The 25,644-nt window shown below is 40.9% G+C and overlaps 1 protein-coding gene across 1 annotated transcript in view; it reads left to right on the top strand.

Moving 5' to 3' along the window:
- Positions 1 to 7,373, top strand: part of LOC137322467 (anosmin-1) — a 153,937-nt gene extending 146,564 nt beyond the window's left edge. The window contains exons 12-14 of the mRNA XM_067985386.1: positions 4,869 to 5,089; positions 5,925 to 6,066; positions 6,457 to 7,373. Coding sequence (XP_067841487.1) covers positions 4,869 to 5,089; positions 5,925 to 6,066; positions 6,457 to 6,509 — 416 coding nt within the window. The 3' untranslated portion in view covers positions 6,510 to 7,373. The remainder of the gene's footprint in view (positions 1 to 4,868; positions 5,090 to 5,924; positions 6,067 to 6,456) is intronic.
- Positions 7,374 to 25,644: the final 18,271 nt, after the last annotated feature.

The raw sequence follows: 25,644 nt of genomic DNA, 5'->3' as shown, positions 1-25,644 counted from the left end.
AACCACATGCAATTTGAACACCATGTAAAAGCTGACACTGGCACTCAACCGGTGATGTCAGCTTTTACATTGCGTGCTCTGTACAGACAACAAGTATTTAAAAATAAGCTCCAATTTAGCATATTTGTGTTGTGGAACAAATAGGATGTGTAACCAAGCCTGCGTCCAAAACTGAACGGATCTAAGCTGTGGCAAGTGTATTGTCAGACATTATGAAATACACATCATCCCCGCCCAACCACATTAAACGTGTGGGCGAAGGGCCAAAGGATTTGCCTTTGCCAATTTCTGCATAAGTACTCTTTGTTTAAAGCTATCAGAACTGGAAAATTCATATCACCTATAGACATCCCATGCAATGGATTGTACAGGCCTGGTTCAGCCCAATTTGATTTTGATGTTATAAATCCTGACATATATTCCCAAGACGATGGCGGTTATATCGGTTAACCCCCGAAAACAGATACAGGGATCGCAGTGCGCGATTAACCCACGCCCGGTCGTTGAGATGCAGGCAGCGTGTGACATTCGTGCTGCCAAGTGATATCAGTGATTGCTGCATGCAGCCAGCGCTGTCTGGGTTGTTGGGTGGCTGCACGCACCAGCAGGGGGTCCAGATTTCGGGAGTGGCTAGCACCACTTAAAGGCAGCGTGCACCTCTTAAAGGGGAGGTGCACTGTGGCTGCAGGAAGTGGTGGAAGCCAATTGTGAAGTGAATCTGTCTGCAATGTAGTGAAACGTGATGATGGGAACTCTGGAGTTTTTAATGAGCAACAACTTGGCTGCTCAAAGTTTGTGGAACTCTTATATTTTCAAAATATAAGATAAGGGTCTGAATGGAGACTGAATGGCGATCAGAAATCGCACACGTAAAACACAGATGCAGGGCCCGTCCTTATGTTTAAAAATTGTTGATTTATTTTAAAACGTTGAATAAAGGTTGCTCACAACTACATCCCACATCCTCTAATCTGCACTCCAGACCCTACCAATCTGCCGATCTGAGTTTGTACTGGGCCTGCGCAAGCGAGAGTGCACACCAAGGTTCTCTGATGATGCGCTAGAGGCCTTGGTGCAAGAGGTGCACAGAAGGAGGGACATCCTATATCTGCAGGGGAGCAAGAGGCCCTCCAGACATAGGCTCCTGAGGCAGTAGGGGACGAGGTCAATGCCAGGAGCATAGCACCACAAACATGGATGCAGTTCAGTGCTTTGACAAGAGTGATCAAGGTGCGTGAGTTCAACTGTCAAGTGGCATCTCCTACCAACTGCAGCACTAGCCGCACCCACTGCTCCACGCACTACACCATCATCACCCACATACCAACCATCTCTCAATCAGTACTCAACTCTTCCAGTCAGATGCTCCATCTCACCCTCACACATTACCACCGTTGCAAGCCGCACATCCGCAAATCACAGGTCACACACACTGGCAGCTATTCAACCATGACAGCCATATCACCCAAACATCTTGCAGGACACTCACCGACACACATCCCGCTTTCTTGCAGGAGAAGGTGGCGCATAACAGGAGGCAGCAAGTGGCTATGGCTCCATGGAACATGAACCCGCTGTCCTCTCTCAGGATTGCAGCATTCCTGTCCCACCCCTGCCACTCCGCCAGTGCCCTTGCTGTTGCCTGTCAGCTAGCCAACCCACTCCCTGTAGAGTATTGAATCTTTACTGTCGGAACATAGGAAGATAGGAACAGGAGTAGGCCATTTTGCCCCTCGAGCCTGTTCCACCATTCAATGAGATCATGGCTGATCTGTGACCTAACTCCATATACCCGCCTTAGGCCCATATCCCTCAATACCTTTGGTTAACAAAAATCTATCAATCTCAGCCTTAAAATTAACAATTCAGCTAGCATCAACTGCCATTTGCGGAAGAGAATTCCAAACTTCTACCATTCTTTGCCTGTAGAAATGTTTCCTAACTTCGCTCCTGGAAGTCCTGGCTCTAATTTTTAGGCTATAGTCCTAGTATTCAAGTATAGGAGACCTCCAAAAAAAATGTACAAATGCATCAGCAGCCAGAAGAAATAATTCAGCAACTCACCTGTAACTCCTGCAGCTGGTGGGGGGAGGGGGGGTCCTCCATGCCATTTAAGACCTGTTCAGCCATGCGAGGTTCATACAGTGTTGTCTGGAGCGTGGAGTTCCAATATAGCAGGAGTCCCTTTACACTGATTTAGATCATAATCTCCCTGCTTTACATTCTGCCGGCATTTGTTAAGTGCGCGTGCGCAACAACCATTACCAATATGGCGTCCTGCGCAGATCACGCCGGAAGTGGCAGCTCAGACGCCATTTTTGGGGCTTAGGAGTTCGCGTAGTGCCTACACAATGGCTACTATTTGACTCAATTTAGCCCCCTATGTGTTATGGCTCTGCAGGAAATCGTAGCTCATTTTATTTGGATGCAGTTCGTTCGAACCCAGCAAGTTAAGAGATTATGTTTGGCTTTTAATAAGACTGGTGGGGTGGTGGAGCACAGTTCTGTGATCTTAGACATGCCATCAGCTGGATGCCCAGACTAGGTGATAACTCACAGGGAGGGAGGATAAACAATGGAGACCCAGTCATCCCAGGACACCCTTGTGTACTTCTTAGAGAACAGTTCAAAAGTTACATTGACAGACAACTGGGAGCTGGTCACCTGCTTACCTCTCAGCCACGGGATGGCACAGGGCATGAAGTGGTCAAGAGAGTGGGAGAACTTGTTTTAACTTATCTTAAAATGGAAAAGAAAAAGAAAAATTGCAAAATAAGTTTGGACTTTACTGGTGAAGCATTACTGTATAAAGTGTAAGGTGATGAATAACATTTCCTCACAAAGTTAACTTTTTCTGCTGGGAGAATTGTCCCAAGACATTTTTCGTAGCTTATATTGGATATGATGGCACACTTGAGATATAGTAATGTACCACCATGATGGTACATATATGACTCAGACCCAATTAAGGTCGAGTAACATAATGATGGGTATATCTAAGAATGTCATCTGGAACTGGCAGAAACAGCTCGTTGGATAGCAGTTTTCAGGCACAATAAAAAAAAGGAATTTAAAATGCCAAAAATTGTGTTAAAAAATTGTCACGGCACAATCAAAATACAGAAAATATTCCATGGAGACCTGAGCGTGGCAGAACCTACCTGCGACTCATTCGAGGTAGATTATGCACTTGGTTCCTTTGGACCTTTTTCTATGTGTTGCAGTTTCCAATCACATAACCTAAATATACTTTGCTGATAATCTATAAAAAAGCATTTTATCACAGTGAAAGTAAATGAATAGCAGACCCGTGGAGAGGGTTGTGACCCTATGCAGTTCGAAAGTGCACAGCAGACTGGGCTGAGGGATGGCTCAGGGAGAAATCTTTTTTTTAAATGATATTAAAGCAATATTATGTAGCTTCATCATTCAACTGGTATCGAATCATACAGCACAGAAGGCGGCCATTCGGCCTATCCTGTCTGTGCCAGCTCTTTGAAAGAGCTATCCAATTAGTCCCACTCCCCTGCTCTTTCTCCATAGCCCTGCAAATGTCTCCTTTTCAAGTATATGTCTAACTCCCTTCTGAAAGGTACTATTGAATCTGCTTCCACCACCTTCTCAGGCAGTGCATTCCAGATCATAACAACTCGCTGCGTAAAAAAGTTTCTCATCATTTCCCCCCTGGATTTTTTGCCAATTATCTTAAATCTGTTTCATCTGGTTACCGACCCTCCTGTCGGTGGAAACAGTTTCTCCCTATCTACACTATCAGAACCCCTCATAATTTTGAACAGCTTTATTAAATCTCCCCTTAACCTTCTCTGCTCTAAGGAGAACAATCCCAGTTCCTCCAGTCTCTCCACATAATTGAAGTCCCTCATCCCTGGTGCCATTCTGGTAAATCTCCCCCGCATCCTTTCCAAGGCCTTGACATCCTTCCTAAAGTGTGGTTCCCAGAACAGGACACTATACTCCAGCTGAGGCCTAACCAGTGATTTATAAAGGTTTACCACAACTTCCTTGCTTTTGTACTCTATGCCTCTGTTTATAAAGCCGTGGATCCCATATGCTTTTTTAACAGTTTAGGGGGTAGATTTATTTTAATACAGTCTCTCTCTCATTGTTGTAGGATTTCTTGGTTCATGCTTGTTTGCCAACTGTATGATTAGATTTTACAGTTTTAGATGTAATACTATTAGCTTGTGGAACCGGCTGTTCCCCTTGCCTTATTGATGACACCAAGCTTCATTTCAAAGCCCTGGTCAATTTGTAGACACAGAAACCATTCAAATTGGTCCAATTTTCACATTTTTCTGGTGAAAATGATCCAGAAAAAAAACACAATAATAATTGGAGAACCTGTTCCAAAAATGGACTGTCTGGTCAAATATGGATAGCTGCCAACCTTACTTGTGGATAATATTAAGTAGCATACAAAGCACACCAAATGGGTTCTGTTTCTTATGTGTTCGATGTCTCTGCCTTTCAGAAATAAATCCTGCTAAGATATAAAGCTTATATAATTTTACATTAGATTGTTTATTTAAGCAACTGCATTCCTTTTTTTGTATTATGCCCCAGATTTGAAATGGAAAACCTTTTTGAGCACAAAACAGTCTCTCTCTGAATGTATAAGATTATGCTTTGTTCTTTAGGTTACAAAAAAAATTATAATTGCAGTGCTCCATTTCTGTGCCTGGTAAGTAATAGTGTAAGTTCGATTAGGATTTAGCAGAGCTTGCAAAAAAAATAGTCAACCATCAGATATTTTATTGCTGGTGATATAGGCATCATTTTGAAATGAACTATTAAAGCTATAAGTATTACAAGTTGACAGTTGCGTGAACCTTGCTTCTCTTTTGCAGTGACGACCATTCCCAAAGTGCTTGTCAAACCTGAGAACCTGTCAGCATCATTCATAATTCACGCAGGGAACATTACAGGACACTTCCACTGGAGGATATCTAAAACACAGCTTCATCAGCCTATAACAGGATTTCAGGTCACATGGGCAGAGGTGACTACAGAAAGCCGACAAAACAGCTTACCGAACAGCATTATATCCCAGTCGCAAATATTGCCACCAGTGAGTCAGCTACTATTATTCAATTTTAATCACTCAGCCACATTTTTGTTACTTTTTCCCCTTATTGGATCCTCCTGCTGCCAGGCATCCTTATCTGGCCAGAACATCAGGAAGGTACAGGTTACAAACACCTGCATGACCAAAGTTAATGCAAAGCGGGCCTTCTGTCATGCCGTATAACGACAAGCAGTCTGAAAATTGGCCATACTCATGGCAGTGGACTTTGGGGTTGAACTCACGAACCTGCGACATGGAAGTACAGTGCTCTAAGAGTAGGAATATCAGTGAGGATTTCCCAGTTGACTTTGATTATAACAGCTCTTTGCCATTTCTTGCACAATAAAAAGGATCACATGGAAACAAATGTGATGTGTAAACCCCAGCAGACAACAGAAGATGGGTGGTTCTATCTGTACCTTTGTGCTTGAGCACTGTAAAATCCACAATAAAATGAGTAATAAAAAAAACACCGATAACCCAAATATGATGGTATAAATAGACCACCATAAATGAAATTACATTAAGTATAGGTATGGCTACAGAACAATTACATTTTAGTATATTTAGGTGCTTTATTTTAAAGTATGCTAAACTGGACTCACTTTTGAGGCTACTTTCTTGGTTCTCATACAGAAGATGCATCGAGCTCCATTAAAGACACCACTTGGTGTGTCTGCTTTTGGTGTTACAGTGGTACCAATCAAGTTATTTTTGGTTAATCCACAGTAGGTAACTGTGTACTGATCTGATACATTCTGTAAACTTGACCAGCACCTACATTTTTAAAAAAAAGAACATATAAATATTAAAATGCCGAAATATTTTATTTTCTCAGGACCACCACTCGCTCATTGTGCCCAATCTGAGGCCATCAACATGTTACAGGTTAGAGGTACAACTACTGACTACAGCTGGAGAGGGCCCAGCAACGGTCAAAACATTCCAGACACCTAGCTTATCGTCATCGCTCTTATACAGTAAGCTTCAGTACCTCCACTATCCCAACTATTGTAGAGAATTATAAGTCACAGATTTCAATCTTGCCAAAACTTGAACAGGAAAGGAAACTATTACAGTTGCTTAAATTGTCAGATATAATTCATTTATCTTAATAATAATAGTAATATTTATTGGTAAATTACTTAATGCTCATTGCTATCTGGCAACTTTGCTGCTCTATTCTATGCCTATTCAGCCATGATCTCATTGAATGGCGGAACAGGCTCAAGGGGCAGAATGACCAACTCTTGCTCCAATGTTCCCATTGATCTTAGTACTTGTCACTGGTAAAGCGACATTGTCACTTTAGCACGGTTTGTGTATGATGTTTATTTATGGTTAGCCATCTCTTATCTGTTTTATTTTAGGCCCCAGGCTGAAACATCATCAGCAGCAAAAACCAGTATCGGTAAAACACTGAAACAATTCTAATTACTTTATGGAAGATGTTTAAGGACCGTTGATGTGACAAGAAGGAAAAAAGACTCATCTCCCCTCCTCAATAGAAAAGAAAGCAAAAGAATGTCTCCCTCCAAGGCCTCCTCTAAAATTTGATTATCAAACCAGTGCCATAAAAATTGTATACTTCAATGTTATCATCACTGTATTGTGTCTTCAAAGGGTGGCTTTGAAATTGTGCTATTTATTAACCTGTTTTGTTGAATGTGCTGATCCTGATATATGCAACATTTACATATTTCCTGTGGATACCTGTGATTGGCAGACAGCTAGGAAAATGTGACTAAAATCTGCATATTTTAACTGGGAATGAGAATTATGTCAGTTAATTAATCTATTGCATGTAATAAAGTTATTAAATTATAATGTAAATGAATCTTATCAGATGTTGGCAAAATATGGTTGCATGGTAGACCTGTCAGTGTTCCGTAAAGGCATGAATCAAATGTCTATGTTACCTCCGCTGAATATATTAACATGATACAGTTTACAGAATAATTAACAAAGTCTATATGTACAAATTATTTACTTTTTAATATTGGAATGATAATGTAGTGTGGAAATACCAGTACTGTTTTGTCTATTACTGAATTGGCTGTAGAAATCATGTTCCTCATTGCAGTCATTTTTAGATCAATATTTATTACTGTATAACACCATTTTTTTGGTCCGTTTAGTGTATCTTTGTTTTCTTTGGGATAACAAACCTCTTGTAAAGACATTTTGTAAAAATGGAATTGTAAATAGAGTTTGTTGTAAGTTACATTACTCAATATTTTCATGTTAGACTTTGTACATATTGTCGAAGTATTAAAGAACTCCCCTAAACACGAACATGGACAAAATGTCCGCAAGTGGAATTCTTTATTTTTAAAAAAACTTTCCAACATGTACTTTCATATTAGGTTAATTCAGTTTACATTCTGTTCACAGAGTACTTTGTACATTGATATCTTACAGATCTGTATTGAGTTTGTTAGCAAGATTATTGTGCCTGTGAGTGAGAAGGTTGGATCAGGCTGTTGGCTGTGGCTCTACAGGAAGGTGAGATGATCATCCTGCACTGGGTCACCTCCACTGTGGCATCTAGAGGCAGGGTTTAGTGGAGATTCTTTTATCCAGGTTTTATTCCTTTTAACTTCAATGTGGATGCAATCAATTTCTGTCATCGACGCAGACAATAAAGAACTTGTACGTGCTGCCAAGTACAGGTTGGACAGTTAAAGGACAAGAAGGTCCTTAATCTAACTAAGTACATGAGGTATCAATTATTACTTAAAATAAAAACAGAAAATGCTGGAAACACTCAGCAGGTCAGGTAGCATCTGTGGAGAGAGAAACAGAGTTAACCTTTCAGGTCGATGACCTTAAAAAACTTTCCAACATGTACTTTCATATTAGGTTAATTCAGTTTACATTCTGTTCACAGAGTACTTTGTACATTGATATTTTACAGATCTGTATTGAGTTTGTTAGCAAGATTATTGTGCCTGTGAGTGAGAAGGTTGGATCAGGCTGTTGGCTGTTCTCATCATGTTGAGGTATGGTTGCACGATTGCACTCAGGCCTGAGCCTAGATATTGAGTATTGACAAGTTATTCAACGAGAATATTCAAAGGAGAGTCTGATCTTCTCCTCACCTAATGTCCACACATATATACCTTCTATCAAGAGTCACTGTATAGAAAATTGTATTTTCTTCCCTAGCCCAGGGATACTGAGGTTCAATTGTTGTATCCTCTTGCCACCTGGTATCAGCTAACTCATCGCAGACTGGGGTTTGAACATCGAACCTTCCTGCTCTGTATGGCTCAGTAATCCAGCACATGAAGCATTTTCAGTGAACCATTAGGGGATTCTCATTACTACTGTTCAATCACATTATAGTGATATTTATATTTCAGTTCTATTTATTTATTTGCTTACATATTATATTTCATATTAGTTTTAGTTCTTTCCTCTCCATGCTTCCCTCTTTTCTCTCCCTCCGCCCCTGCCCCTTTATGATATGTACCAACTTCTGGCCAAGACAGTAGGCTAGTGACCTGGTCCCAGGCCTCTGCCAATGCAGTTCTGTAACCAGCTACTATGAGGTAGACAAGAGTAGTATGTTTTCTTAAATCCGATTTTCCCTCTTCATGTACTATACTCTGTCCTGAGATCAGAAACTCTGCATGTGAGGAATGACTAGTAAAAACTTGTATCAAACTCTCCACATCAGCACATAATTCCTTTGATTGAAGTTAATATACCTTTACCCTACTAGAAGTGAATGTGTTTTCATTGGAGATCAAAATATTGAGAGGGGACAAAATATAGTCCTTTGCAATACTGAAAGGCATGGCAAGTAGGTTATTAACCTGTGTGTACAGACTAGGAGGACATGAGCATTACAGACTTAAAATAAAACTAGAAATTAGAAGACTTTTTTTCCACAGGGTATTAGGAGTCTTCAAATATACTCCCCTCAAAAAAAATACTAATATTATTAAAATAATTGGTTTAAAAGTGTGATTGAAAAGGATGAGAAATATAGATATACATGATAGGTGTGTTAGGGCTGTGGAAATTTCATTTGAGGATTGCAACTGGGTTGAATAATGTAGATTAAAATGTTAGATTGATATCATTCAATTACTGTAAGAGGCCAAAGAGCAATTTTACCTGCTGTTACTCCCTTTCATGGGGATATGAAATAAATAGGAAGGAGTTCCTTGTTGTGCAAATTGTACATCGTCTTAGATGTGGCATTATAATATCAAGATACCTCCATAATAGGGAATCAGGTTTCATCAGGATACCTCAATTTCAGGCAGTCAACCATTAGTCTTCAAATAAGGTGTCATTGACTTTGGTTGTATTCTACTTGCCAATTTAAGGAGCAGTTTGACTCAAAGTGATCGTTACACCATTTATTGTAATGACTATACGAAGCTCCTATTCACATAGGTGAGGGTTGAAAATAATCATTTGTAGGTGGAATCACCCAGGGATCAACAGAGCAGAATTATCATGCACTGGCATTCATTCAAAAAGCGCTCCTGATAAACCAATGCAAGATTTTTGGTAGGACAACAAAGTATCGAAGAAATAGAGAGAAAAGAAAAATATCAAACTAAAATGAGTGCATCCTTTATTTCAACATATTTTCACAATAGATATACTCCTAAGCGAATAATAATCAGGGCCACAATCATTGTGTTTGAAGTAATGTTGCTGTTTTTTTACTGCTTACAATGTTTTGGTTATTTAGTGAGAATCCTACTTTTTGATTTTCTGCATTTAGTTGAAAGCAACCATAATAAATTAACACACAATGACTTGGGGGACTGGCTTAGCACACTGTCCTTTTGCATCTGTAACCTGCATTCAAATTGAATCCCAAATAATGGGAAGTCTCCTCACTCTGTTTGCTGCAGCACTCCTATGAGAATTGTCATTATCACCCTGAAACGTTTAAACCATTGTATCCACAGTTCCTCCAATAGGCCAAGGCATGATAATTAGGTCTATAAAGTAGCCCCCATGAATAAGATTTTCCTGTTCTTTCTTTCCTGTGTGCTCATGTCTTCATAGATCAAGTAGTACAAGAACCATGCTGTTGCTTTAAAAGTCTGTTGCTGTTAAGGCCAACTTTGGGTGCGACTTATAGCGCTGTTGGAATATTATTTTACTAATCAGAATATGCAGTGTGCCTTAAGTTAATTACATCCATACCTCAATAGTTGGCTCATTGCATGATTTTAGTCCACTGGTGCTAAGTATTCACCACCATGTTAAACCTACATTGGAATTTTCCAACTAGTGCTAATGGCCCAGATGGGATCTACCAAAGAATCCTCAAGCAACTGAGATTCCGCTTAATATTTTTAGAAGGTCCATTAATAGAAGAACTGTACCTAAGAACTGGAGGATAGTGACTGTTATCTTAATATTCATGAAAGGAGTGAGCCAGGAATGTGGCAATTACAGACCAGTCAGTCCAACATTTATAGATGAGAGCATTTTACGGGATGCTATCAATGTTTATCTAAAGTGTTGGAGGTCATAAAGAGCAGTTAGAATAGTTTTTGAAGCAATAGGTCATGCCTCATGAACTTACTGGAATTCTTTGAGGAGGTAACTAAATTGCAAAGAGCCAGCCAGTAGCTAAATTTGCTTGAGTTACAGAAGGCATTTGATTAAAAGTATTACACGTGAATCTTTTAAAGAAGATTACGGCTAGAATTAATAACAAATTAGCTAGCTGGATTGAAAAATGACTAGGCAATAGAAAGCAAATGGTGATAATTGATGAAAAAAAACTTTGGTGACTTGTGAAGCTTTGCAATGTTCTGTTTTTGGTTCCCCAATGTTGACATTATTCATAAATTATATGGAGGAGGGCATTTGTAGTAATATAACATTTGTTGATGACGCCAAGTTATGTGGCTAAAGGGGCCAAGTATTAAAACAAATTGGTAGTATTAAGACAAATTTAAAAGTCAATTAGAATGTTAAAAGTTATGGCAATTCTTTGTAACTCACCACTTAAATAGATATGAATAATGAGACTCCCATTATAAAGAGGCACTAGTCCTGATGTGAAGGACAGAGAGAGCAGATTAAGTGGAGCTGTCCTACCTATACTGCTGGGAATCTGTATGTTATTCACTTCAGATCTTAACTTGCATAAGGCAGCTGTTATTTATGGGATGTCCTAATGGTGCATGTGGTGAATAGGATAGGGAGGAACATGGGGTGGCAGAGGAGGATTTGAGTCATAAATTTGCTGCCAAACTGTATTTGGATGCATCTGAATTGACATTATCATGGGTACCTACCTCTGAGTTTAGTTAACACTCGTGACACATCACCAATGCATAATGATTTATAGTGGCAAATGAAGGTCAGATTTCATTTGCTTTTGAGAAGAATCCGGCTTCTGTTTGCTGCTATAAACAACCCTTTATGTTCCTCCTGAATTGGTAAACAAGAGCCATGGAGCTAATTTTGGCTCTTGGTCATAGGAACCAAAGAAAGAATAGCTGAATTGGGCCTAAGCCACTAAATTAGCAGGCCTGAACCAGAGTCCTTCTGAGTCATTCAGTACATTTAGCTGATCTCCCTCCACGTCACTCCTTCCTTCCAAGCTAGAGAAGCAATAATTGAAGAAATAATATATAATGGAAATAACAAACCCGCAGCAAAGCTGTTCTTTACTCTCATCAATGCAAGGAAAGAATAAGTCCCCCATAGGAAAACATTTTTCTTACCAAGCAATAAATGTGATTCATTCCATTGTTACTAAAGGAGCCGCAGCTGGCGTTACAGTTCAGGCTCTCCCACACTACATTTAATCTATGCTTGCTCACTGCAAAAACAGCTTTTATATTCAGAACAAGCTTGCTGTGAACCAAAATCTACACCTTTATGTATGCCATGAATGAGATAGTAGGCCACATGCCTAACAATTACCCCTTAATTATGGTATATTGCACTTGAGGTTATGTGGAATTCCCACCATGTTCAACCATCTACTCTTAAAGATGGTAGATGGCACCCTATCAGACCTTTACATTCAGGCTAAAATGAATAGATTTCTTTACAAGCAAGATGAATCACAGAAGCAGTTTGACAAGGCAAGTTATTCACAGTACAGAGACCTAGAAAAAAATAAAGACAGGATAAGTTCACAAGTTATTAGAATCATTTACGAGCAGATGTTCACACCTCATTTTAGCATATCTATTAATACCTTTACCATGCACCAGGGGTACAAATATGAATTAAATCATTAAAGTCTGAAAAATAACCAACAGACTGAGAAATATATAGGAATAGGAAAAGGCAGGTTAAACAGTGAATCAGTGGTGATAGTTATTTAAACATGAGATGGATAAGTTACAAATTGAATACTAGATGTAAATGGTGTACCTCAAATCCCAAGGTTCCATGGATAAATAGAAAAGTTAGATGTAAATTGAACTTGTAAAAAAGAGCATATGGGGGAGAATAAGGAAAAAAATAAGAAAAATATAAAAAGTAGATAAAGGGCATCAAAAGGGAGGTTAGGAAGGCTAAAGAGTGTCGTCAACATAAAGGGAAATAACAGGGGCTTTAATGAGCTTTAAGAAAAATAAAGGTTAATCAAAGAAGGAATGAGTCCATTTAGAGGTGAAAGTGGAATCTTGTACTTGAGAATGGGGGAATGGTGGAGATACTTTAAGTATTTCACTTCTGTTTTAATGACCTGGACATGGGTGTACTAGGGTGTACTATAATTTCAAAGTTTGCAGATGACGTAAAACTCGGAAATGTAGTAAACAATGAGGATAGTAACAGACTTCAAGAGGACATAGACTGGTGAAATGGGCAGACACATGGTAGATGAAATTTAACGCAGAGAAGTGTGAAGTGATACATTTTGGTAGGAAGAATGAGGAGAGGAAATATAAACTAAATGGCACAATTTTAAAGGGAGTGCAGGAACAGAGAGATCTGTGTGTGTGTGTATGCAAATCCTTGAAGGTGACAGGACAAGTTGAGGAGGCTGTTAAAAAAGCATATGGGATCCTGGGCTTTATTAATAGAGGCATGGAGAACAGAAACAAGGAAGTTATGCTAAACCTTTATAAAACATTGGTTAGGCCTCAGCTGAAGTATTGTGTTCAATTCTGGGCACCACACTTTAGGAAGGATGTCAAGGCCTTAGAGAGGGTGCAGAAGAGGTTTAGTAGAGTGGTACCAGAGATGAGGGATTTCAGTTATGTGAAGAGACTGGAGAAGTTGGGGTTGTTCTGCTTGGAGCAGAAAATGTTAAGAGGAGACTTGATAGAGGTGTTCAAAATCATGAAGGGTTTTGATAGGATAAATAAGGAGAAACTGTTTCCAGTGGTAGAAGGGTCGGTAACCAGAAGATGACTGGCAAAAGAACCAGAGGTGACAGGAGGAAAGCATTTTTACACAGCGAGTTGTTGTGATCTGGAATGCACTGCCTGAAAGGGTGGTGGAAGCAGATTCAATAGTAACTTCCAAAAGGGAATTGGATAAATATTTGAAGGAAAAAAATTTGCAGGGTAATGAGGAAAGAGCATGGGAATGGGACTAATTGGATAGCTCTACTGAAGAGCTGGCATAGGCATGATGGGCCGAATGGCCTCCTTCTGTGTTGTATCATTCTATGATTCTATAAAGTGGGACTGTAGAGGTACCTGAGGAGGATGTACTGGAGATAAATATCAAAACTGTACAAAGTTAATGGGACTAAAAGTAGAAAAGTCACTAGATCCTTTTTAAAATTTGGTCTCAGGATGTAGGTAATGCTAACAAGGCCACATTTATTCCCCACCCCTAGTTGCCTTGGTGGTGGGGCTTCTCTTTGAACCGCTGCAGTCCTCTTTGTAACGATGCTTCCACAATGGTGTTAGGTAGGGATGGTATGTACCCTGAATTCTGAAGGAGTTTGGGGCAACATTAACCATAATTTTCCAAAAATGGAAATTGCACCAAAGGACTGCAGGGTCTTAAATGTTATATCCTTATGGGAAAGTGATATTATTGGCCTGTTAGTCTAAACTCAGTTGTGAATAAACCGCTGGGGATAGAATATCTGCAGGGGTACTCCCATAACTTTGGTGGAAGGTTAGTGTAAATGGCTATTCAGATCATTTCACTGGGATTTCTGTTGAAGCTATGCTGGGAAATCAGGAGAACCCCACAGAAATTCTTTCCCCTGAAGTCCATAACATTGGAATGAAAGTAGTGAACAGTGAGAGAGTTACGGACTAATCAAGGAGAGTCCAGATGAATTTGTAAATGCCAGATTGTGCTTAACTAAATTGATTTTTTAAGGAAATCACAAGATTGTATAGATAAAGGCAATGTGGTGAATGCACATATAGATTTTCAGAAGGCCTTTTATAAATTGTTGCATAAGACTGGTAATAAAAATGAAACCATGTGGCATTACAGAGAATGTAGCTACATGGAAAGAGAGAAAGTTAAGGCCCATGGTACAGACTTGCATAGGGCTGAAAAGAATGGGGAGAAGAATGAGTAAATCAGGAAATATTGATTAGCTACTGCCAAATTTGGCATTAAAAGCCTGTGAATTGCAGAGAGGAAAGGAAGACTGTACAATGGCCAACAGATCTGGCAATATTCATATTTTTGTCTTTGTACAGATTTACAGGAAGCTAAATAATAAGATAAGTCCTTGAATCCAGGGTCAAAATGGCCTGGGAATATGACACATCAATTCTACTAGGGGATATTCAAGACAAGGAGGTGGAGAAAGGTAAGAGACAAGTCCGAACATAAAGTATTAAAGTGCTTTGCTTTTTACGATTGTAATAATAGTATTAAATTAGTAATTACTATTTCCACATGAGCAGTATTTCCCCCTTCCAAACAATTTTTTTTGACTCATGCTGGGGTATAGTTCCACAGTGCTAGTAATCCTTTTATATTAATTAGAAATTAGAGCCAGACCTTTCAGGAGCGAGATTAGAAAACATTTCTACACACAAAGGGTGGTAGAAGTTTGGAACTCTCTTCCGCAAACAGCAATTGATACTAGCTCAATTGTTAAATTTAAATCTGAGATAGATAGCTTTTTGGCAATCAAAGGTATTAAGGGATATGGGCCAAAGGCGGGTATATGGAGTTAGATTACAGATCAGCCATGATCTTATCAAATGGCGGAGCAGGCACGAGGGGCTGAATGGCCTACTCCTGATCCTATGTTCCTATATTGTACCACGTGTGAGCTCAGGCAGTCAGTAAGAGAACAATTATTGTCCTCCTCGGCAAAGAGCAGAGAAAGAACTTGGGACTGCCCTCGTCTTTATGGCATTATAAGTTGCACAAGCAGAACACATAACAGAAAAAGGTGAACACTTGGTACATTCCAGCAAAACAAATCTTCAAAATTCACTTGTAACTTTCATCTCAGTTATAAGATCTTTTTCATGAGTGGACTCAGCTGGGTCTAACCTGTTACCCACTGTGTGTCCAATATATATCATAAATTTGATTCAGACTTTAGCCTGAGGCTATTCTTTTGTTTATTTTTGTCTATTTTAAAATACAAAGTTAAATAATTGAAAACATGACAGAAATAATTACATGCTAAATGCATATACAGGAACAACGAAAAGTAAGGACAGCTGCAAAGACTAAAATATTAGAATAGTGCACCGGGGAGAGCATTGTGGGTTAAAACACACCTTTTGTAGTTTTAAGGTAAAATATTGGGCCGGATTTTGCTGTGAAAATTACAATGAGTCTAACAGTGCTCACAATTATTTATGCGCAAATCGGACAGCAACTGCCGCTGAGCGCACATGCGCAGTTAAACACGAAAATCTGGAAGTCGCTGTCCGAGATGCGCTGCTTCTCCAAAAGCTGCACGAATATGGCATCTGGCTCCCCATTTTAAGGTATTGAATGGCGAGAAGTTCCTGTCCTGATGTCGTAAATACGGACTAAACTCATCACAAAAAGTTAAGGCTTGTTCATTCCAGTCTAAGTACCCTTTTAATGGCATGGCAAGTCTTAATTAATGCGAAACAGCCTCTCTGGCACTGAACATTAACTTTTACAAGTGCAGAGTCTCATTATTTCAGCTTTTAATTATTGGAGATTTTTTTTAAAAATGTAAATAATTTTTAAAAATCTTTTTGTCTCTTTCATTTCTGTCTCTTAATCCAATCTTTTTTTCCCTTGCTCTATTTGCTTTCTGTACCTGATTTGACATTGAATTTATTATTCTAATTTGCATTTCCTGGTTCAGACTCTGCGCTGCTCATTAATGATTCTTCAATCTGATTGGTTAAGGGGATACACAGTTGCTTACCCTGTTCACACAGGTCTCAGATGCCCTGTAGAGGGCGCCGCGCTGAAGGGATCACTAATTTACAGTAAGTTGCCGTGCAAAACCCCATAGAAAGTCTATGGGCAAGTCCAAGTCTAACGAATGGCTGCCAATCACAGCACAATCCAGCCCAATAACTTACGAGATGATTTCAGTACTTGTCTGCAGCTCAGATATTGTCATCATCTATGTTGTGTTAATTGATAACATTACATCTGTCATAACGTTTTTATTGCTCGTTAAATGGAACATCTTGGAGGTGCTAATTTAAATTGAACCACCCCTCTTTCCCTACAGCTCCTGTAAATTTGCAGTGTCACCGTTGAAAGATAGAAGGGAGGGAGACACTCAGCTGTTGTTAATGGGCTAGTTGAATTAATGTCTCTCATAGCACCAATGGGACTGGTAGCCTTAAATGATGGGCGTTCATATCAACAAATGTTATCAATTTTAGAATTCAGTACTCCCACTTTAATAAATCCTTTCTTAGCAACTATAGTTAAAAGGAAAGTGGCCCCTACTCCAAATAAATTTGTACCTATGGAAGGTGCTGCACCTGAATTAAAAGGGTTAAATTATGTCGACAGGTTGCATAGACTAGGCTTGTATTCCCTTGAGTATAGAAGATTAAGGGGTGATCTAATGAGGTATTTAAGATGATTAAAGGAGTTGATAGGGTAGATGGAGAGAAACTATTTCCTCTGGCCGGGGAGTCCAGAACAAAGGGACATAACCTTAAAATTAGAGCTAGGCCATTCATGGTTTCTGGTGGGGGAAGTCCAGAACAAAGCAGCATAACCTTAAAATTAGAGCTAGGCCATCCAGGGATGATGTCAGGAAGCATTTCTTCACACAAAGGGTAGTGGAAATCTGGAACTCTCTCCCCAAACAGCTGTTGAGGCTAGGTCAATTGAAAATTTCAAAACTGAGATTGATAGATTTTAAGGGTTACAGAATGAAGGCGGGTAGATGGAGTTAAGATACAGATCAGCCATGATATAATTTAATGGCGGAACAAGCTCGAGGGGCTGAATAGCCTACTCCTATTCCCAATGTTCCTACATGTACACTACAGCCTAAATTTTCCAAGTACGCGATGGCAGTGGGAAATCTCACATGCTGCCAGTGAATAATGGAAAACCATGCCTGAGACTTTAAAATAGGTGTTGGCTACAGGCAAGGTTTCCCAGCTGCCAGCACATACTTGGAAAACTACCTCCTACATGTGGACCCTGAAATTCCACAGGGGTGGGGGTCTACCAATTTCCTGCTGTTACTCCAGTGGGAGAACGGCAACTCCCCAGGGAAATGGTGCAAACTGCTGATGTTGTTTCCCAGGGTTCTGACGGTCTCCCCCCCCGCCGCCCGGAGATCTAGTGGGAGATCAACAGAACTCCTGCGGAATTTCAGGGCTCTGCATGTTGGCAGGCTTTCGAAGATGCAATTAGCTGCTCCCAGATCTGTCCTATGACTGGCACTCTTCTCCCAACTCCTGCTTAGTGTCCAATCCCCCTTGATAAGCACCTTGGGTCATTTGGCTACATTAAAGGTGCTGCATAAGTGCAAATTATTGTTGTTGAAGGACCAGACAAGCGAGTGTAAAGCTGAAATTTTGAACACCGCAATAGTTGGGAGATTCACAATAGAAAAGTGGGAAGAATTTGAAAAGTTTTAAAATGAGACTGGAACTGAAATTCATTCCAATGAAATCAGTATAGATTACTGGACAATGGAAGTTATTACAGTTAAATAGGAATGCAAAGTTTATATTAGGGAAAAGCTTTCAAGATAAACCGGAAACTCGCACTCTCCAAACATGAGAGATTCTGCCACTTAATCTGGGGGCAAACCATCACCAGTAATTTCTGCAGTGTTCTCCTGATCTCCCACTATAACTCAGTGGAAGGTCAGTTGAAACCCTGGAGAAATGCTGTAAACAGCCATTTATGCCATTTCTCCAGGGTTTCCACCAAAATTACAGCGGGATATCGGGAGAATCTCCATAGAAATTACAGGCGCATATTTTCTTGGCTTCCCCACACTCTCACTTTTGGTGCTAACACCGTTTACTGTGGTGAGCAAGCAAAAGGATTGGGGTCATTTTTGTGCCTCTGAATATTGTAATTCAAAAAGGAGGGTTTTCTAAGAGTCAGAGCAAACAAGTCTACTCCATTTATAGTGGTAAGTGGAAGTGAATTACGTGTTTGTTGCAAACTTCTGGTCTGCCTTAGATATTCTCTCGAGTACAGCAGCGCTGGTCACTCCCGTAAGCTGTCCCTGTATCATAAGTTCAGGAATGTGCCCGTAATGCAATATCCAATTATATGATAGCGTAACCAGGGAGTGTAGTAATAGCATCTCCTTGTGATCTGAACTGGATATCATGTCTTTCGCATGGACCCTTACATGCGTTTCTCCAATCTTTGAGTAGGCTGACTGAGAAGCATTTTGGTAAGATGAGGCCAGAATCAAATCATTAGATCAAGCTGCTTAATTATACAGACTCTGAATGAAGATACAGTGTGTCAGTTCTAATCAATTCTCAATCACTTCACGTAACTTAAAACCCCTTCTCGTGAAGAATCAGAAATGAATCACACCACAGTATCCCACATTCGTAGGCCATCTTAACTTTTCCTGCTCAGCCTTCTGGTTCTGACTGAGCCCTGAGTTTATGCTGAGTGAGCTTTCCCTCAAAAGGCCAGACTCCCTTCCTGGACCTAACAGCGAACATTGGACAATCGGGTTGATCAGAATGCATCCCTGTAAATGAACCCGCCCAATTTTCCTTCATTAAATTAATGGAAGGAAAATCGCACATGTTCCTTTCCAGGTATACGCTCTGATCCACTCATTTTCCTGATCTTCGCTGTGCCCAGGCAATCCAGGAAAATCTTCCCTTACAAATATCTTTGACCTTTTTTTCCCTGTGTTCCAAGGAAGTGGGAGTAACATTCCACCATCTTCTTCCCTATTTAGGGATTTGCCAGTAGGCCTATCAACCAAACTGGCTACCTCCTTCCCAAGAATATATTCTCAGCAGCCAACCTTCTGCTGGGTTCCCAAGATTACTGTCTCGTATGGATAGCATACTGGCAGTCTGAAATCTGCTAATGAATTACTTATTGCCCCTGGTCATTGTAAGGATAGTTGCCTCATTAGCACATCAATCTTCTCTTTGTCTCAGAATTTAAGGAGTTAGGAGATAAATTAAAAAGCAGGACTTCAAAGGTAGTGATCTCAGGATTACTACCGGTGCCACGTGCTAGTGAGGAAAGGAACAGGAGAATAGACAGGATGAATGCGTGGCTGCAGGGATGGTGTAGGAGGGAGGGATTTAGATTCATGGGACATTGGGACCGGTTCTGGGGAAGGTGGGACCTGTACAAGCGTGATGGGTTACACCCGAGCAGGACCGGGACCAATGTCCTCGCGGGGGTGTTTGCTAGTGCTGTTGGGGAAGGTTTAAACTAGAGTGGCAGGGGGATGGGAACCTGAGCGGGGAGTCAGAAGGCAATAAAGTTGAGAGCAGCAAGAGAGGGGAAGACCCAGGGGAAATCTACAATACAAATAGTACAAACAGTTGTTCAAGAACAAGTGAAAGGAAAAAGCGTAGAGCAGCGGAAAGAAAGTGTACTGTAGGCACGACAGATAAAATGAAAACTAGAAGGTGTAAGGCGATTAACCCAGCATCAAAGCTGTGGCAGGGGGTTGGGAACCTGAGCAGGGAGACAGAGGAAAGTGTGTCAGGAAGGGACAGAAGGTATGGAGTAAAAGGTAAAGTGTTAAAAAAGGAAAAAGCAGGAACTAAGTGTCACAAAACATATTTGAAAGTTCTTTATCTGAATGCACGTAGCATTCGTAACAAAATGGACGAGTTAACGGCACAAATAACTACGTATGGGTATGATCTTGTGGCCATTACAGAAACATGGTTGCAGGGTGACAACGACTGGGAATTAAATATGCCAGGGTATTTAACAATCAGGAAGGACAGGCAGGAAGGAAGGGGAGGTGGGGTGGCTATGTTAATAAAGGAAGGAATCACTGTAATACAGAGAAAAGATATTGGGACAAAGGATCAGGATAATGAAACAGTTTGGGTAGAGATAAGGAATAATAAGGGGAAAAAAACACAAGTGGGCGTAGTATATAGGCCTCCTAATAGTTGCAACTCTGCTGGAAGAAGTATTAATCAGGAAATAGTCGGGGCATGTAATAAGGGAACAGCTATAATTATGGGGGATTTTAACTATCATATTAACTGGACAAATCAAATTGGGCAGGGCAGCCTTGAGGAAGAGTTTATTGAGTGTATTAGGGATGGATTTCTTGAGCAGCATGTAACTGATCCTACAAGGGGGCAAGCAACCTTGGACCTGGTCCTGTGTAATGAGCCAGGATTAATTAATAATGTCCTAGTTAAGGATCCCCTTGGAATGAGTGACCATAACATGGTTACATTCCATATCCAATTAGAGGGTGAGAAGGTTGGTTCTCAAACAAGCGTACTGAGCTTGAATAAAGGAGACTATGATGGTATGAGAGTGGAATTGATTAAAGTGGACTGGGAAAATAGTTTAAAGGGTAAGATGGTACATGAACAGTGTTGTTCATTTAAGGAGTTATTTTACAACTTTCAAAAAAAATATATTCCACTGAGGAAAAAGGGTGTAAAAGAAATGACAGCCATCCGTGGCTAAGTAAACAAATTAAGGATAGTATCCGACTAAAAACAAGGACATATAAGGTGGCCAAACTTAGTGGGAGGATAGAAGATTGGGAAGTCTTCAAAAGACAGCAAAAAGTAACGAAAGGATTGATTAAGAAAGGGAAGATAGATTATGAAAATAAATTAGCAAAAAATATAAAAACAGATAGCAAGAGTTTCTACAGTTATATAAAAAGAAAAAGGGTGGCTAAGGCAAACGTAGGTCCCTTAGAGGATGAGACCGGGAAATTAATGGTGGGAAACATGGAGATGGCAAAAATGCTGAACAAATATTTTGTTTCAGTCTTTACGGTAGAGGACACGAAGAATATCCCAACACTGGACAAACAGGGGGATCTGGGGGTGGGGGGAGGAGCTAAATACGATTAAAATTACTAAGGAATTGGTACTCAGTAAATTAATGGGACTCAAGGCGGATAAATCCCCTGGACCTGATGGCTTACATCCTAGGGTCTTGAGGGAAGTGGCAGTAGGGATTGTGGATGCTTTGGTGATAATTTTCCAAAATTCTCTGGACTCGGCAAAGGTCCCGGCAGATTGGAAAACTGCCAATGTAACACCCTTATTTAAAAAGGGTAGTAGGCAGAAGGCTGGAAATTATAGACCAGTTAGCCTAACATCTGTGGTGGGTAAAATTTTGGAGTCTGTTATTAAGGAGACAGTAACGGAACATTTGGATAAACATAATTTAATAGGACAAAGTCAGCATGGCTTTATGAAGGGGAAGTCATGTCTGACAAATTTGCTTGAGTTCTTTGAGGATTTAACGTACAGGGTGGATAAAGGGGAACCAGTGGACGTAGTGTATTTAGACTTCCAGAAGGCATTCGACAAGGTGCCACATAAAAGATTATTGCTCAAGATAAAGAATCACTGGATTGGGGGTAATATTCTGGCATGGGTGGAGGATTGGTTATCTGACAGGAAGCAGAGAGTTGGGATAAATGGTACATTCTCGGACTGGCAACCAGTAGCCAGTGGTGTTCCGCAGGGGTCGGTGCTGGGTCCCCAACTCTTTACAATCTATATTAACAATTTGGAGGAGGGGACCGAGTGCAACATATCAAAGTTTGCAGATGATACAAAGATGGGAGGGAAAATAGAGAGTGAGGAGGACATAAAAAACCTACAAGGGGATATAGACAGGCTGGGTGAGTGGGCGGAGATTTGGCAGATGCAATACAATATTGGAAAATGTGAGGTTATGCACTTTGGCAGGAAAAATCAGAGAGCAAGTTATTATCTTAATGGCGAGAAACTGGAAAGTACTGCAGTACAAAGGGATCTGGGGGTCCTAGTGCAAGAAAATCAAAAGGTTAGTATGCAGGTGCAGCAGGTGATCAAGAAGGCCAACGGAATGTTGGCTTTTATCATAGAATCATAGAATCATAGAAGTTACAACATGGAAACAGGCCCTTCGGCCCAACATGTCCATGTCGCCCAGTTTATACCACTAAGCTAGTCCCAATTGCCTGCACTTGGCCCATATCCCTCGATACCCATCTTCCCCATGTAACTGTCCAAATGCTTTTTAAATGACAAAATTGTACCCGCCTCTACTACTGCCTCTGGCAGCTCGTTCCAGACACTCACCACCCTTTGAGTGAAAAAATTGCCCCTCTGGATCCTTTTGTATCTCTCCCCTCTCACCTTAAATCTGTGCCCCCTCGTTATAGACTCCCCTACCTTTGGGAAAAGATTTTGACTGTCGACCTTATCTATGCCCCTCATTATTTTATAGACTTCTATAAGATCACCCCTTAACCTCCTACTCTCCAGGGAATAAAGTCCCAGTCTGTCTAACCTCTCCCTGTAAGTCAAACCATCAAGTCCCGGTAGCATCCTAGTAAATCTTTTCTGCACTCTTTCTAGTTTAATAATATCCTTTCTATAATAGGGTGACCAGAACTGTACACAGTACTCCAAGTGTGGCCTCACCAATGCCCTGTACAACTTCAACAAGACATCCCAACTCCTGCATTCAATGTTCTGACCAATGAAACCAAGCATGCTGAATGCCTTCTTCACCACCCTATCCACCTGTGACTCCACTTTCAAGGAGCTATGAATCTGTACTCCTAGATCTCTTTGTTCTATAACTCTCCCCAACGCCCTACCATTAACGGAGTAGGTCCTGGCCCGATTCGATCTACCAAAATGCATCACCTCACATTTATCTAAATTAAACTCCATCTGCCATTCATCGGCCCACTGGCCCAATTTATCAAGATCCCGTTGCAATCCTAGATAACCTTCTTCACTGTCCACAATGCCACCAATCTTGGTGTCATCTGCAAACTTACTAACCATGCCTCCTAAATTCTCATCCAAATCATTAATATAAATAACAAATAACAGCGGACCCAGCACCGATCCCTGAGGCACACCGCTGGACACAGGCATCCAGTTTGAAAAACAACCCTCGACAACCACCCTCTGTCTTCTGTCGTCAAGCCAATTTTGTATCCAATTGGCTACCTCACCTTGGATCCCATGAGATTTAATCTTATGTAACAACCTACCATGCGGTACCTTGTCAAATGCTTTGCTGAAGTCCATGTAGACCACGTCTACTGCACAGCCCTCATCTATCTTCTTGGTTACCCCTTCAAAAAACTCAATCAAATTCGTGAGACATGATTTTCCTCTCACAAAACCATGCTGACTGTTCCTAATTAGTCCCTGCCTCTCCAAATGCCTGTAGATTCTGTCCCTCAGAATACCCTCTAACAACTTACCCACTACAGATGTCAGGCTCACTGGTCTGTAGTTCCCAGGCTTTTCCCTGCCGCCCTTCTTAAACAAAGGCACAACATTTGCTACCCTCCAATCTTCAGGCACCTCACCTGTAGCGGTGGATGATTCAAATATCTCTGCTAGGGGACCCGCAATTTCCTCCCTCACCTCCCATAACGTCCTGGGATACATTTCATCAGGTCCCGGAGATTTATCTACCTTGATGCGCGTTAAGACTTCCAGCACCTCCCTCTCTGTAATATGTACACTCCTCAAGACATCACTATTTATTTCCCCAAGTTCCCTAACATCCATGCCTTTCTCAACCGTAAATACCGATGTGAAATATTCATTCAGGATCTCACCCATCTCTTGTGGTTCCGCACATGGATGACCTTGTTGATCCTTAAGAGGCCCTACTCTCTCCCTTGTTACCCTTTTGCCCTTTATGTATTTGTAGAAGCTCTTTGGATTCACCTTTGCCTGATCTGCCAAAGCAATCTCATATCCCCTTTTTGCCCTCCTGATTTCTCTCTTAACTCTACTCCGGCAATCTCTATACTCTTCAAGGGATCCACTTGATCCCAGCTGCCTATGCATGTCATATGCCTCCTTCTTATTTTTGACTAGTGCCTCAATCTCCCGAGTCATCCAAGGTTCCCTACTTCTACCAGCCTTGCCCTTCACTTTATAAGGAATGTGCTTACACTGAACCCTGGTTAACACACTTTTGAAAGCCTCCCACTTACCAGACGTCCCTTTGCCTGCCAACAGACTCTCCCAATCAACTTCTGAAAGTTCCTGTCTAATACCATCAAAATTGGCCTTTCCCCAATTTAGAATTTTAACTTTTGGGCCAGACCTATCCTTCTCCATCGCTATCTTAAAACTAATGGAATTATGATCACTGGTCCCAAAGTGATCCCTCACTAACACTTCTGTCACCTGCCCTTCCTTATTTCCCAAGAGGAGGTCAAGTTTTGCCCCCTCTCTAGTCGGGCCATCCACATACTGAATGAGAAATTCCTCCTGAATACACTCAACAAATTTCTCTCCATCCAAGCCCCTAATGCTATGGCTGTCCCAGTCAATGTTGGGAAAGTTAAAGTCCCCTACTATTACCACCCTATTTTTCTTGCAGCTGTCTGTAATCTCCTTACATATTTGCTCCTCAATTTCCCGTTGACTATTTGGGGGTCTGTAGTACAATCCTATCAAAGTGATCTCTCCCTTCTTATTTTTCAGTTCTACCCATATGGACTCAGTGGGCGAACCCTCGGATATATCCCCTCTCACTACTGCCGTGATGTTCTCCCTAATCAAGAACGCAACTCCCCCTCCTCTCTTACCTCCTGCTCTATCTTTCCTACAGCATCTGTACCCTGGAACATTGAGCTGCCAGTCCTGCCCCTCCCTTAGCCATGTTTCAGTAATAGCTATAACATCCCAGTCCCATGTACCCATCCATGCCCTGAGTTCATCTGCCTTGCCCATCAGACTTCTTGCATTGAAATAAATGCAGTTTAATCTAGACTTCCCTTGGTCTTTGCCCTGCTTTCTCAGACCATCTGTCCGGTCATGTTCTGTACACTCTCCCTTACTGCCTTTTGTTTCTGTCACCACTTTATTTCCCACTGACTTCCTGCATCGGTTCCCATCCCCCTGCCACATTAGTTTAAACCCTCCCCAACAGCACTAGCAAACACTCCCCCTAGGACATTGGTTCCAGTCCTGCCCAGATGCAGACCGTCCAATTTGTACTGGTCCCACCTC

This window comes from Heptranchias perlo, chromosome 6, assembly GCF_035084215.1.
Source record: "Heptranchias perlo isolate sHepPer1 chromosome 6, sHepPer1.hap1, whole genome shotgun sequence".
Classification (NCBI taxonomy): domain Eukaryota; kingdom Metazoa; phylum Chordata; class Chondrichthyes; order Hexanchiformes; family Hexanchidae; genus Heptranchias; species Heptranchias perlo.
The sequence above is the reverse complement of the archived record's forward strand: the minus strand, read 5'-3'. Positions and strand labels throughout refer to the sequence as shown.